General features: G+C 39.3%; 2 protein-coding genes across 3 annotated transcripts; one reads left to right on the top strand and one right to left on the bottom strand.

Annotated features, from left to right (window-relative positions):
• Positions 1–6,953: 6,953 nt before the first annotated feature.
• LOC147518987 (phytochrome E-like) lies at positions 6,954–12,348 on the top strand. 2 transcript variants are annotated; one of them, XM_086590652.1, is made up of 5 exons: positions 7,109–7,283; positions 7,496–9,146; positions 9,574–10,381; positions 10,961–11,254; positions 11,622–12,348. In XM_086590652.1, the coding sequence occupies exons 1-5, from the start codon at positions 7,242–7,244 to the stop codon at positions 11,833–11,835; spliced, it is 3,009 nt and encodes a 1,002-aa protein (XP_086446778.1). In that variant the 5' UTR covers positions 7,109–7,241; the 3' UTR covers positions 11,836–12,348. The 2 variants fall into 2 exon arrangements, with proteins under 2 accessions (XP_086446777.1, XP_086446778.1); XM_086590651.1 differs by having other exon boundaries at positions 6,954–9,146.
• Positions 12,349–12,735: 387 nt separating this feature from the next.
• LOC147518986 (stemmadenine O-acetyltransferase-like) lies at positions 12,736–14,495 on the bottom strand. The gene has a single exon (XM_086590655.1). The coding sequence runs from the start codon at positions 14,390–14,392 to the stop codon at positions 12,833–12,835; it is 1,560 nt and encodes a 519-aa protein (XP_086446781.1). The 5' UTR covers positions 14,393–14,495; the 3' UTR covers positions 12,736–12,832.
• Between the last annotated feature and the right edge of the window lie 450 nt (positions 14,496–14,945).

The raw sequence follows: 14,945 nt of genomic DNA, 5'->3' as shown, positions 1-14,945 counted from the left end.
GAGAGATACTCCACCGTTGTGTTGGTTCAAGTGGAAGTCATAACAACCGAAAAGGAAAGCTACAAGATAGAGAAGTTTGATGGAACAAACTCCGGCTATTGGAAGATGCAAATCGAAGGCGTACTCTATCAAAAGGATTTGATGGAAACATTGATAAGTGAGAAGCCCGATGAGATTCTGCAAGACAAATGGGATTTGCAAGATAGAAAGGCATTGGCCACAATCCGATTGAGTCTCTCGAAGTCGGTAGCCTTCAATATTAAAACCGAGAAGACGGCAAAGTCTCTCATGGAGGCACTTACTACGACGTATGAATAACCCTCGGCCGCGAACAAAGTCTATTTGATCACCAAGCTATTTAGTATGAGAATGTTGGAGGGGACCTCCTTCAAGGATCACCTAAATAAATTCAACCAAACTAAGGACCAATTGGAGTCGGTTGAGATTACATTTAGTGATGAGGTGCTAGCTTTGGCGATACTTGGACAATTGCCTCCAAGTTGGAAGGCGACTATGGCGGCTATTAGTGGCTCTGCGGGAATGACCAAGTTGAAGTTTGAGCACGTTGTTAGTATGGTACTAACCGAGGAAATCTGGAGACAGGATTGTCCTTCATCTTCGGAGTCAACTTCAGGGTCAGCATTGAGCACTGAAAGTAGGGGAAGAAAGTCAAACAGGAGTCGTAGTAAGAAAAAGTGGAGGGGAGATCGAAATCTCAAGCCCCCAATTGCAAAGCATTGAACACAAACCTCGAGACTTAAGTGAAGTTGTATGCTACAACTGTGGTAGGCCTAGCCACTATAGTCCAAATTGCCCAGCACCAAGAAACAACAACAACAGAAAAAGAATCAAGAAGTTAATGTTATTGAGATGGTAGATGATGTCTTGATATGTTCGATGGAGCAAAAGAAGGAGTCTTGGGTACTTGATTCCAGCGCATCTTTCCATGCTACCTCACATCGAGAGTTCTTTGAGAACTACGCTGAAGGTGACCTTGGAACGGTCTTTCTCGGCGATGACCAATCTTGTGACATTGTCGGCAAGGGTGACGTGCATGTCAAGATGAATGGCTCGTCATGGTTATTGAGGGACGTAAGACACGTTCCGGATTTGAGGAAGAATTTGATTTCTGTGGGGAAATTGGCAAGTGAAGGATTTGTTACAGTCTTCACCAGTAACACTTGGAAGGTCTCGAAGGGTTCAATGGTTGTTGCAAATGGTAAGAAAGATGATACTCTCTACATGACTACACATGGGTGTGAGTCGATTGTCGTGGTACATGACAAAGAGGATCCGAATGTTTGGCACCGCAGACTTGGTCACATGAGTGAGAAAGGAATAAAAATCCTTCATTCTCCTGGTAAACTCCCAAAGTTACAGTCGAGTGAAATTGACTTCTGTGAGAACTGCGTATTTGGAAAGCAGAAGCGGGTGAGTTTTCAGAGAATGGGTCAGACTCTAAAAGTTAGAAGGCTTGAGTTGATTCATACAGATGTCTGGGGGCCAGCTAATGTCTCTTCACTTGGCGAAAAGTTATATTTTGTGACTTTCATTGATGACCATACTAGGAAAGTGTGGGTCTATTTCTTGAGACACAAGTCAGAAGTATTTGAAGTATTCAAGACTTGAAAGGCCATGGTTGAGAATGAGACAAGCTTGAAAGTAAAGAAGCTGAGATCCGACAATGGTGGAGAGTATGAGGATTCGGGTTTTAAGAAGTATTGTGCTGACAATGGCATCAAGATGGAAAAGACTTTGCCAGGGACACCTCAGCAGAATGGGGTTGCAGAGCGGATGAATAGAACACTGACAGAGAGAGCTAGGTGTATGCATACACTAGCAGGCTTACCCAAGCAATTCTGGGCAGAAAGTGTTAGCATAGCAGCTTACCTGATCAATAGAGGACCATCAGTACCTTTGGATTTTAAGATTCCAGAGGAAGTGTGGAGCGGGAAGGATGTGAACCTTTCCCATTTGAAGGTATTTGGTTGTGTGTCCTATGTCCACATTAGTGACCAAGCTAGAAGCAAGCTTAATGCTAAGTCACTAAAGTGTACCTTCATCGGCTATGGCGGTGATGATTTTGGGTATCGCTTTTGGGATGATCAAAATCGGAAAATCATTCATAGTACAGATGTTGTGTTTAATGAGAAGGTGATGTACAAGGACAGAGATGAAGCACAAACCAAGGAATCGGGTACAAAGAGCGGCACAGAGTATGTTGAGTTGGAAGACTTCGATGTAAGTCGTGGTATAGTGGGAGCCCCCCACAGTCAGAGGATGATAGGAGTAGTGACTCGAGAGAATAATGAGGATACTACACCACCGAAGTCCATCTCCACCAGGCCCCAATGAAGACATCCAGCCACATGTACCGAAAGTAACGAGATATCCTCCACTTATGTGAATTACTTGCTACTTTATCGATGGTGGCGAGCCTCAATGTTATGATGAAACATTGAGGCGAAAGTGATGCAAGCAAGTGGGAGCTTGCTATGCAAGATGAGATGAAGTCCCTCATCTCTAATGGCGCGTGGAGTTAGCCAAACTACCCATGGGCAAGAAAGCTCTCTACGTAACAAATGGGTGTTTAGAGTCAAAAGAGGAACATGATGGTTCCTGAGAGACAAAGCGTGAGGCTAGTAGTCAAGGGTTTTAAGATATAAAGCGGCATTGACTTCGAGATATTTTCCCGGTGGTGAAACCGAATATTATTATTCGGTCGGTGTTGAGTATTGTTGTAGCGAAAAGATTTGTATCTTGAGCAGTTGGATGTTAAAACTGCCTTCCTCCATGGTGACCTAGTTGAGGAAATTTACATGCAGCAACCGGATGGTTTCATCAAGAAGGGTAAAGAGAATATGGTATGCAGGCTCAGAAAGAGCTTGTATGGTTTGAAACAAGCCCCTAGGCAGTGGTATAGGAAGTTTGATAACTTCATGCAAGGAAATGGCTACTATAAGTACAACACTGACCATTGTTGCTACTTCCAGAGGTTCGACTCCAGCTACGTCATCCTATTGCTATATGTTTATGATATGTTAGTAGCGAGTTCTGATATGTCAGAAATTGGGAGATTGAAAGAGAAGTTGGCAAGTGAGTTCTCTATGAAGGACTTGGGTGCAGCGAAACAGATTCTAGGGATGAGGATCAGAAGAGATAGGCAGAAAGGTATTCTGGAGTTGTCTCAGGCTGAGTATGTTGAGAAGGTATTGAACAGGTTCAACATGGGTGGTGCGAAACCAGTTTGCACACCTTTGGCAGTCCACTTCAAGTTGTCCAAGGAACATTCTCCCAAGACTGCTGAGGAAAGCAACTTCATGGCTAAGGTACCATACGCCTCTGCCATTGGAAGTCTTATGTATGTCATGGTTTGCACGCGTCCGGATATAGCCCAAGTAGTGGGAGATGTCAGTAAATTTATGTCTAATCTTGGCAAGCAACATTGGGAAGCCATGAAGTGGATATTGAGATATCTGAGAGGTACTACAAAAAAATGCCTATGTTATGGAAGGGGTGTTGTGAACCTGCAAGGGTATGTGGATGCCGATTTTGTAGGTGAGGTAGATCGCAGAAGAAAAGTACTACTGGTTATGTCTTTACAGTAGGTGCTTCTGCAATGAGTTGGATTTCTCAGTTACAGAAGATCGTTGTTTTGTCTACCACAGAAGCAGAGTATGTGGCCATTAGAGAGGCAAGCAAAGAGATGATTTGATTATAGGGATTGATGGAAGAGCTTGGGATGAAGCAAGAGAGAGAAGTGTGTTACACAGTGATAGTCAGAGTGTTATACATCTTGCTAAGAATTCTGCCTTTCATTCTAGGACCAAGCACATTGGTCTCCGGTATCATTTTATCCGATCTCTATTAGAGGATGAGGTTTTGGCACTTGAGAAGATCCAAGGGAGTGAGAATCCGGCGGATATGTTGACCAAGACCGTACCTACTGAGAAGTTGAAGTTGTGTTCAACTTCGGTGGGTCTTCTTGCTTGAAGACCATGATGGAAAAGCCGAGTGTTTCATTAGTAAATTGGATTTGGATTGAGTTGTTACAATTGAGATGTGATGTGTATGTAAAATCTCGAAGGTTCCAAGTGGGAGGTTGTTGGGTTGTGGAACCGTCGAGCTTTGCTCCAATATCCGTATGCTGCGTTCACGATTTCTTTGCTTGGAGAGGGGAGCTGACCGCCTGGGTTGGCTTTTGGAGGAGGCGCGACCAGCTACCGGAAGTTCTTGGAGTCTGGGGCGACCCGGCTTCGGATTAGCCTTGGCCGAGGCGCGACCCGCGCTCATGTCTTTCGAAATTTTCACTGATTTCCGATATTTCGACCCAAAGCCTATTTTCTCACCTTTTTTTATGTGTACCTATATAAAAGAAATAGAATATGGTTTTGAGATAACTTTTGAGAGATTCATTTCTTGGGTATTATGAGAGCTCTATTGAGCTAAGGTTTGAGTGAGGCCTCTTGTTCTTGATTCTTGATATCTCTTGTAAACTCTCCAATCTTTCCTATAAAGGAAACTCGGCTCTTGTGTGGATATAGGTAACATTTACCAAACCACCTAAATCTTTGTGTCTCTTTGCATATTTACTTTCTTATTTATTGTTTGCTTGTTATGGGTGATGATAAATTAGTGGTTTTGCTTGTTTGAGTTTGTTGTGATAACTACCAAAGTCTTGGGTGAGTGATTTTCTTGATATGATCTCCAAGTTTAAATCATTTGGGATAGAAAGTAGCTAGATTGAGGTGTAACTTTCTAGTGAAATCTCCCTAACAAAATTATGCATGCATGCAAACTAGGGGTCTAAAGATGCAACCTGTAGTAATTTGTGTTACAAGTAACTTATATTCTAACACACGACTACTTATCCCCGGTTAGTACGTAAGTTTCATGTATATATGTTACAAAAGCATATATATATCACATTGCACCTTAAACTATTTGAGTATCTAAGATTTCAATTAAATTATATATATATTTGAAATTTAAGTGTACATAGGACAACATGTATAAATGTGTTTAAATGTGTGTCACCTAACATTAAGATGCATTTCTTTTGATGATTCACTAGATGTATTGCTTGTTGATGATGGTATGTGTAGATTTTTTTACTTCATCATAACATTAGTTATTTTCGACCACCACTTTGTGCTTGGTTGGTATCTCACCATTTCTTTACATTAATTGAAAGTCAACCAGAAAATAATATAAGGGAAAAAAATGTTTAAAATAATCCAAAAGTTATCTTTTTTTTTTATATGTGAATGCATTTCTTGTTGTGTCTTTCACTCTTTTTAACCAGTTTCTACCACAAAACTTTCTATGCCACGTATGCTAGCTTTTCATTACAAATTAATGCTATGTACGTTAGTTATTAGTTTTTATATGTTATTTATATAGCCTAGCCAAACACGATAGCTACAAACCATTTGGAATTTGGCTGCCTTTTACTCTGTGCAGGGTGATACGGAGAGCTCAAAATCACTACATCACCAACAAGAAATCAAGCAGCTGAAATTTCTAATATAGTTTGACCCTACAGTTCTTCCTTGAAGTACGAGATCAGTTGGTACAAACCCGAAAATTGTAGAATACGTGAGCCATCAAAGGCTATATATTTACTCTGTTACATATCTCCCTTGAAGTACAAAAACAGTTGGTACAACAACCCTGAAAATTCTAGAATAGATGTGTGGGAGTATATGAATCTTATGGTGTGCGTGAGTTAGAATACTAAAAAATTGTTATATTAAAAATTTCAAAGTTAAAACTTTTTTCACTATGAAGTTTTATTGATGTGTGCTTATTATTTTGGTATGTTTAGTTGTGTGCATTGTTTGGCCAATTAGAATCTATTACACATTTATGGCACAATAAACTTTATATTATTATATTTTAAGAGGTTGTTTACATGTGACCATAGTTATTCCAACAAATCCAAAAATTGGAATTTCAACTCTTCTTCTGTTAAATTTCGAGTACATTATGAAATTTATGTGTTTTACTCTTGATCTGGAATTCTAAATTTCTCAAAAACCAAAATATTTGGCAGAATTCCAAAAATTATGTCGAAATCACAAACCATGCATGTGACTACACCATGGTGTGATATTTTACCATTTTATTGTTTAAATTTGATTTTTCGTTTCTACGCTGAATCTATTTTGACTGTTGATAAGAAAGATTGTATATGCACGAAATCAAGAATTTCCAAATATATGTCAATTAAATTTTTTTTGTGTTACAAAAAAAATTAGAAAAAAAAAAAGATGATTAAATAAAAAAAAAACAAATTTGCCATCGATGATTATTGGAATTTACAAACTTACCTCCTTAAAGTGTTTGGTATGACCAATGTTCTAAAAATCGGTCTAGGCGTTTAGTTTTTTTTTTTTTTTTTTAATGATTAAATGTCGAAAATTAAAAGCCCATATAGACTTAAAATTTGAATGAGTTTAAAAGACTAAAGTCTAATGTAAATTATATGCCCCACTATAACAAAGAGTATGTTTTTATATGAAGTTAATATTCTTCACCTATTACCCATTTTTGTAATAAGTGTCTTTGTTTGTGTTTATTTTTTGAGTTATGGTAACCACGTACTTAGGGGAACACTGGTCACTGGGTATGAAGATACTCCACAAGTATAGAATATAGATCCCCGAGAAAACGCAACATTGATGAATGCATGTTACGTGTGTCAAAAAAATTGACATGTATCAAATCATCTCCAACCACATGAATTCACATCCAAGAAAAATTGACATGTATAAAACATAAGAGTGGAAAGGCCGACTCTAAACAAATATTGTGCCAAATAAGTCATTCAAAACAAATTTTCTAGAAATCGTGTTTTTCTTAAAAAAATTTATGAATGTGACCATGTCAAAATTTCGGTTTCCATGAATGTTTCGGAAAGCAATGAAAAAGAAAAACAATTAAAGTATAATAATATAATTAAACAATGTTTAAGGCACAAGGGGAGGGAGAGAGAGAGAGAGATGTTTAAGTTAACGGAAGAAGATTAATTAGTAAGCATGCTTAAAACAGTTTAATAAGGAAAAAAAGTGAAGAAGAATAATGAGTGGAAAGTTGATACCAACCACATGAAGAAGTAAAGACAGAGTGATAACTGAGAAGAAAAGAAATGGGGTCTGGGGAGAAAAACAACAACAGTCCCAACTCATCATCATCAGTGCCTAACAAGAAAAACAAAGCAATAGCTCAATATAATGTAGATGCACATCTCTTGGCTGCTTTTGAACAGTCAGAAGAATCAGGTAAGTCTTTTCACTACTCAGAGTCAGTTAAATCTGCACAAAACTTTGTTTCTGAGCAACAAATAACTGCTTACCTATCTAGAATACAAAGGGGTGGTTCTATTCAACCTTTTGGTTGTATGCTTGCTCTTCAAGAACGTTCTTTAACTGTTATTGCTTATAGTGAGAATACCATTTCTTTGTTGGGTCTTGATACTCAAGTTTTTACTCAGTCTTTACTTGGTCTTGATGTCCGGTTACTGTTTACTCCTGCGTCTGGGGCGTCCTTGGCGAGGGCGTCTGCTTCGAGGGAGATTTCGCTGGTAAACCCGATTTGGGTTCATTCTAGGAATACCCAAAGACCGTTTTATGCTATACTACATAGGATTGATGTGGGTATTGTGGTAGACTTGGAGCCAGCGCGTTCTGGTGACCCTGCATTTACAATTGCTGGGGCTGTACAGTCTCAGAAACTCGCTGTGAGGGCAATTTCTAGGCTACAATCACTCCCTGGGGGAGATATTGGTGTGTTGTGCGATACGGTGGTGGAAAAAGTTCGTGAGCTTACTGGGTATGACAGGGTTATGGTTTATAAGTTTCATGAGGACGAGCATGGTGAGGTGTTGTCGGAGATAAGGAGGTCTGATTTGGAACCTTACTTGGGGTTACATTATCCAGCAACAGATGTACCTCAAGCGGCACGTTTTTTGTTCAAGCAGAATCGTGTTAGGATGATTTGTGATTGTCGAGCGGATTCTGTTGGTATCATCCAGAGTGAAGAACTGAAGCAGCCGGTGTGCTTGGTCAGTTCAACTCTTCGGGCTCCACATGGTTGCCACACAAAATATATGTCAAACATGGGTTCTATTGCTTCATTGGTTATGGCAGTAGTTGTCAACTGGAATGAATCGTCAAGTCTATGGGGGTTAGTGGTCTGCCACCATGGTTCACCTCGTTATGTTCCATTCCCTCTTCGCTATGCTTGTGAGTTTCTAATGCAGGCGTTTGGGCTACAGTTGAATATGGAGCTTCAGTTGGCAGCACAGTTGGCTGAGAAGAAAGTTCTTCGGATGCAAACATTATTATGTGACATGCTCCTTAGAGATGCACCTTTTGGCATAGTGACTCAGTCCCCAAATATCATGGACCTTGTCAAATGTGATGGCGCTGCGTTGTTATATGGTGGGCAGTGTTGGTTGTTAGGTGTTACACCAACTGAAGCGCAGATTAAAGATATTGCAGAGTGGTTCCTTACCTCTCATGGCGATTCAACAGGAATAAGTACAGATTGCCTTGCTGATGCTGGTTATCCAGGTGCAGCTTTTCTTGGGGATGCAGTATGTGGTATGGCTGCTGCACTAATTTTGCGGAACGACTTCTTGTTTTGGTTTAGGTCTCACACTGCAAAAGAAGTTAAATGGGGAGGTGCAAAGCATCATCCGGAGGATAAAGATGATGGAGGAAAAATGCACCCTAGGTCGTCGTTCAAGGCTTTCCTTGAAATTGTAAAAAACAAGAGTTTGCCTTGGGAGGTTTCAGAGATGAACGCCATTCACTCTCTACAGCTAATTATGAGAGATTCCCTTCAACACATAGAGGACGATAATATTAATGCAATGGCCCATACCCAACAGATTCAATCGGATGTACAGGAATTGGAAGAGCTTAGTTCGGTTGCAAGCGAATTGGTCAAATTGATTGAGACTGCTACTACTCCAATTTTCGCCACTGATTCAACTGGGCTGATAAATGGATGGAATGCTAAAATTGCTGAACTAACCGGGTTAGCAGCTACTGAAGCTATGGGGAAATCTTTGGTTGGTGAACTTGTCCATGAGGAATCCCGTTTAGCCATTGAAAGTCATCTAAAAAGAGCATTGCAAGGTACGTTCTTCATGCGAGGATTGTAAAGATGGCATTGCCGTCCTTTTTAACATAATGACGCTATTATTTTAGCTGGTAGAGTTGTTTATTTAGCATTCCATGCTAAGCACTTCTCAGTTTTTGTGTGGTATTACAGTGTGCTCACCATATCTACAATTAGCAGTGAGTAGTAACACAAGAGTGTTTAAAGAAACAAAAGCTGAAAATTTTCGCTGTAAAATTTCGCGGTTCATGTATTTTTAGAAAAATCGGGTTCTTTGGCTTTGCATTTCGGTTGTGTACATGCAAAGAGGTCAAGATTTACATGCAAACAATTTAAGATGTAGGAGGTTTTAAAATTTTTGTTTGTTCCTACTGTACCTATTCAATATTTATCATTATGCTTTTCCTAAGCTGTTCAGTTGTTTGTCAAATTGTATTTCCCCAGGTGAGGAAGATAATAGTGTTGAGTTAAGATTGAAAACTTTTGGGCTGCAGAAGGATAAGAGGGTTCTATTCATTGTGGCCAATGCCTGCACAAGTAAGGACTACACTAACAATGTTATTGGAGTTTGCTTTGTGGGTCAAGATGTAACCGAAGAGAAAGTCGTCATGGATAAATTTGTTCGTTTGCAAGGAGATTACAAGGCTATCATCCAGAGTTTGAATCCATTAATCCCACCAATATTTGCTTCAGATGAGAATGCTTGTTGCTCTGAGTGGAACGCTGCAATGGAAGAGTTAACTGGATATAAAAGAGGGGACATTATTGGAAAAATGCTTCTCAATGAAATCTTTGGGGGTATCTGTCGATTGGAAGGACAAGATTCTTTGACTAAGTTTATGATTCTCTTACACTGTGCTATTAGTGGACAGGATACAGAGAACTTCCCATTTGCTTTCTATGACAAGAAAGGGAAATGTGTGGAGGTTCTTCTAACAGCAAATAAGAGGACTGATAAGAGTGGGCGTGGAACAGGGTGTTTTTGCTTTCTACAAACACAAGTGCCAGATCTGCAGCAAACCTTAGAAGTTCAGAGAGAAGAGGAGAGAAAGTGCTTTGCAAAAGCAAAAGAGTTGGCCTACATTCGACAAGAGATGAAAAATCCTTTAAATGGAATAATATTCACCCACAAACTCCTGGAGACTAACGCTGTTTCAGACGTTCAGAAGCAATTTCTGGAGACTAGTGATGCATGTGAAAGACAAATGATGACAATCATGGAAGACGTGGATTTGGGATGTATTGAAGATGGGTAGGTTTTGTTCTAGTTTCCTTTATAAGTATATAAACTTGTATTATATGCATGTTTTAAAAGTTGAGAACATAAGGGTGTTGATGTCTCTAGGCAATTAACTCAAACACATTTATCTAAAAATATTAAGAGCCTTGATGTCTCTAGGAAATTAACTTACACAGCTATTATGAGCTGTAAGAGTTTTTGATGCCTCTTACTGATTTATACACATCTGCATAAAAAAAGAGGAGTCTTGATGTCTTTAGAAAGTTTGCTATACACATTGATCTAATAAGTGTGAATGTCATGATGTCTCTAGGCAATTCCCTCGTACATCTTCACGAAATTTGTAGGGCATTGTTTTGCACAACTTGGTACTCTTACAAAAAACCTGCCCTACTAAAATGACCAGCACTGCAGCACACACACAATCATAATAATGTATTATATACCAAACATGTTCTATTGAATTAAGTGTGTCAGGTTTTAATTTTTGACTTTGTGTACGCTATAATGCCGTCTATGGTGGATTACTTGTTCTCCGTAGAATTAGGCAGCAGTACTTTTTGATATCTTAGCATCATTTTGTTCTGGCAGTACGATGGAGCTTAACATGGAAAGCTTTCTCTTGGGGAGTGTTATGGATGCCATTGTTAGTCAAGTAATGATTTTGTTGAGCGAAAAAAAGTTGCAACTAATCTGGAAGATCCCAGAGGAGATCAAGACACTATCTCTTTATGGGGATCAAATTAGACTCCAACAAATCTTGGCAGACTTCTTGCTGAATGTAATACGTCATGCACCATCTCCAGATAGTTGGGTTGAAATCAAGGTTGTGCCCAGCTTTAAGCTGATACAGGAGGGTATTGAGCTGGTGCATTTACAGTTCAGGTACACTGGTCGCGACAATTTAAGACTGAAGCATTTCATTTTCATTTTTTGCACGACTTAAAGCTACTTGATGTGTTAAAACTTTGATTGGTTGACACCGTGTTTTTGTAAGGAAGGCATTTAAGAAAAACAGTATTTTCATCTTTTGAAAAGAAAAACTATCTTCTAAAAAGTTTACTGTGTCGGATATTAAACTTATTTAGCTTCTTTTATTTGTACGGTATGTATGTCTTTGCTTGTGCCATTGCAAGAATATTAAGGAGAAACATTTCTCTTTTCAGATTTTTTTCTAAAGAAGAAAGCGTAACTTCAAATTGGTTTATCATACACTGATCGTGATTGTGACTGTTTCTCTATGTGCTTGTAGAATGACTCACCCTGGTAAGGGTCTTCCTTCAGAACTTGTCAAAAATATGTTCGAGGCAGGAACTCGATGGACTCCACAGGAAGGCCTTGCACTAAACATGTCCTGTAAACTTCTCAAGATAATGAATGGTGACGTCCATTATGTCAGAGAGTCCACCAAATGCTACTTCATTATTGATATTGAGTTTCAGTCCTTTCAAAATAGATGCAAGTGAAACAGTAGGCCCCATTGGCAGATTCCCCTTATTTCTTGAAGTCCTTTGTATGTGGCCTATGGACGCCTAAAAGATTTAGTAAGCTCCAGTGCACTTTGAAACGGCTGGTACGATTCGAATTATCTCTCATAATGGCAGCTTTGTTTCAGTTGTACATGTGTCATCTGCATATAACATGGTGGCAGTTTTGTCTCAGTTGTACACGTTTCATCGGTATTTGTCATGTTACTCGTTACTACAAGTTAAGTAATGGTGGTCACGACTCAAGTGTGGTTGCTGGTCCTCGTGTAAGCGAATTCTGTAGAGAAGATTTTTTCTCTGTCACTTCTCCTGTATCCTGATATAATGTATCTGTTTTGAATAGGCGTTGTAAATTGTATACACGAGTTGTTTTAGCGAATACACAATGCTGAAGGTATGTCATATTCATGATATAACCAAGCATTAGTTGTCAATATATATGTAACTGTGCAGGCAACTTATTATAGGAGAAAGAAAAAAGTTGTACAGTAACTTTTTTTTTTTGTGTTTCCGTAAGAGAGTGTTTTACCAGGAAATCCTGGGTTCAATACCCACTTAGACCGGGATTCTAGTTACCCGGGGTATAAGCAACGACCTCTAAAATAAGGAGGTTTTCTTAATAAGAAAAAGAAAGGAGAGATAGTGTATTTCCAGTTAAACAATTAGCCTCTTCAGATTCAAGTGAAAGCTTGGTCATTTGGTTCTTTTTGTGCGTCTGCGTCTGAGTCTACGTTATTCCCCAATACAACCTGCAGACCCTCAACGCTGAATAAATTTCAAGTGCAGAGGCTCCTTGCTGGCTTGCTCTGCTCGTATGTAATGACAACAAGAAATGCACATTGTTGTGCCAAGTCAAAACTTTTTCAGTCTCTTAGGGGGTTTAGACCTAATTGTTAAATATATATAGTAAGTATAGGAGAACCTAAGGAAACTTGTAAAAATGTACAGATTGGTGTAACTTAAAGTAGTCACGCACTCACTCCTGATACGCCATGCGGTTTTGGCAGGCAAAAGAAAGGAGCTCCTGCTCACATTCAAACACTGCCATGTCCTCTTCATCCAAGGTCACCCATGCTTCTATTCCATCACCATTCTTTGTATCCATAAGTGTAACACAGTTCTTAAGAATCAAGTTTACTGAAGTCACCCATGTTGGCTCTCCCCACCCAAAATCAGCTTTATAGCAAGGGAACCTACACCAACTAGTAAAGAGTACTTTTCCACTAGTAAATATGTAGGCCTCTACGTCCTCCTTAAGGAAATGTTCTCTTTCATTTTTAAGATGATCTAACATCAACTTAGCATCATCAAGTTGTAGTTTATGCAAAAACTGACCGTCAATTTTCTGTATTGATTTTCTCAGCTGTCCTACTGAAAAGTTCAACTCCGTATTACTTTCTGCTGTTGATGCTGGAGATAATGCACCCATAACAAGATTCCCAAAAGAATGCGGAGGCAATGGTGGACTCATTCTACTACGTAAATTAACTGTGAGGTTAAGTATATAGGATTTCAAGGACCTTGGTGCCAATCTAACTACATTCATCAAACACTTCCATATGAGTGCCGATACTGCCTCGACTCTTGTTGGGCACTCTACACATGACTCGTCAGCTAACTTGGCCCTGAGAGCAGCTATTTTCAACGCGTCAAAAACAAACCTCTTACTGATAAATTTCTCCATTGGGCATCCATCCTTGATGATCATAGGAATTGAGGGTACTTCTCTCGGAGGGAAGAGTGATGCGGAATCAAACTTCGGAGACACTATTGTGTTAGCCCCTCGTGCAATGCCAGACCAACTATTAATAAATGTACACAAAGTCATCGCATCAGAAGGTATATGTGATACACAGACAGATATAGCTATTCCACCACAATCGAATATGTTCACTTGAACTGCCAATAGTCCTCTAAAACCACCACCATTGCAGTGTACATCACATGGAAGTAAATCATTCAATTCATTGGCATTAGGACAACTAAGCACTTGGTTGAACTCACCTCTAACTAGAGCTTCCAAGTATTCGACACCATTGTCGTTGCAGTCAATTGAATGGTTACTATGAATTCTTCCCCCTAACGGGTAAAATTTGGTTAAGGCTTCTGATAAAGATTTTTTTAGCTGGTCAGACATTTTTGTGTTTCTGAACTTATCACAATCTCCATCAGCTGGATAGAAGAGAATGAGAGGTATATAAAATGCAGGACTGGTCAGAACTTGGTTGAGCTGACCTTCAACTTGTGCATCCAAGTGATCCACACTGTTGTCGCTGTAGTCAACTGGGTGGTTATTGTTAACTCCGTTGCTAAGCTGGTTAGTATCGGTTATGATCTCTGGTAAGGAGTCCGGCATTCTTTTGTTTTCACATTGCTTGCAGTCTCCTTCGGCAGACTTGAAGAGAATGAGAGGCACATAAAATTTAGGAATGGTGTATTGATCTATGAGGGAGAGTTTGAAGCTCCTAAGGTGATGAGGTGTTGGAGAGGATGGCTTGATTGTCTCTCTTGAGATAACCACTACATCCATTGTCATCAAATTTCAGAAGGTACCCAGCTTGAATGAAAAATGTATATCATATGATTCCATTTATCAACCTCAAGTGTTTTCGTCTAGCTCATTTGGCTTTTTATCATATAGCAGCTTATTGTTGAATATATGTATACCTTATAGACCAGTACTTTGTCATCAACCATGTTGCCACTTGCCCACTATAATGCAAAGCCCAGAAAGCACTCTTTTGTCTGTATATTTTGGAGCAACTTATGAAAAAGCAATCAATCGGCTTGTTGGTTTCATTGTTGGCTTGGTCGATACGGCTATGTGTGTAATAAGTCTATAATAAACGAAGAATTGTGTGGCAACGACAATGATGTAAAGAGGATGTACAACATCCTATGGTTATTTATTTTCTTTAAAAGCCAGCAGGATGCTTTCAACAGATTGTATTGGACGATGATACTTTGTGTATCTTATACGATGGCCGCCCTTATCGCCTACAAAAATGAGGAAAACAATGGTATTACATTTTATTTTTTTTGGGTGGATGCAGACATCCGAACCCAAATGCAATCGTTTAGTGAACTGT

This window comes from Coptis chinensis, chromosome 2 (assembly GCF_015680905.1).
Source record: "Coptis chinensis isolate HL-2020 chromosome 2, ASM1568090v1, whole genome shotgun sequence".
NCBI classification, from domain to species: Eukaryota; Viridiplantae; Streptophyta; class Magnoliopsida; order Ranunculales; family Ranunculaceae; genus Coptis; species Coptis chinensis.
The sequence above is the reverse complement of the archived record's forward strand: the minus strand, read 5'-3'. Positions and strand labels throughout refer to the sequence as shown.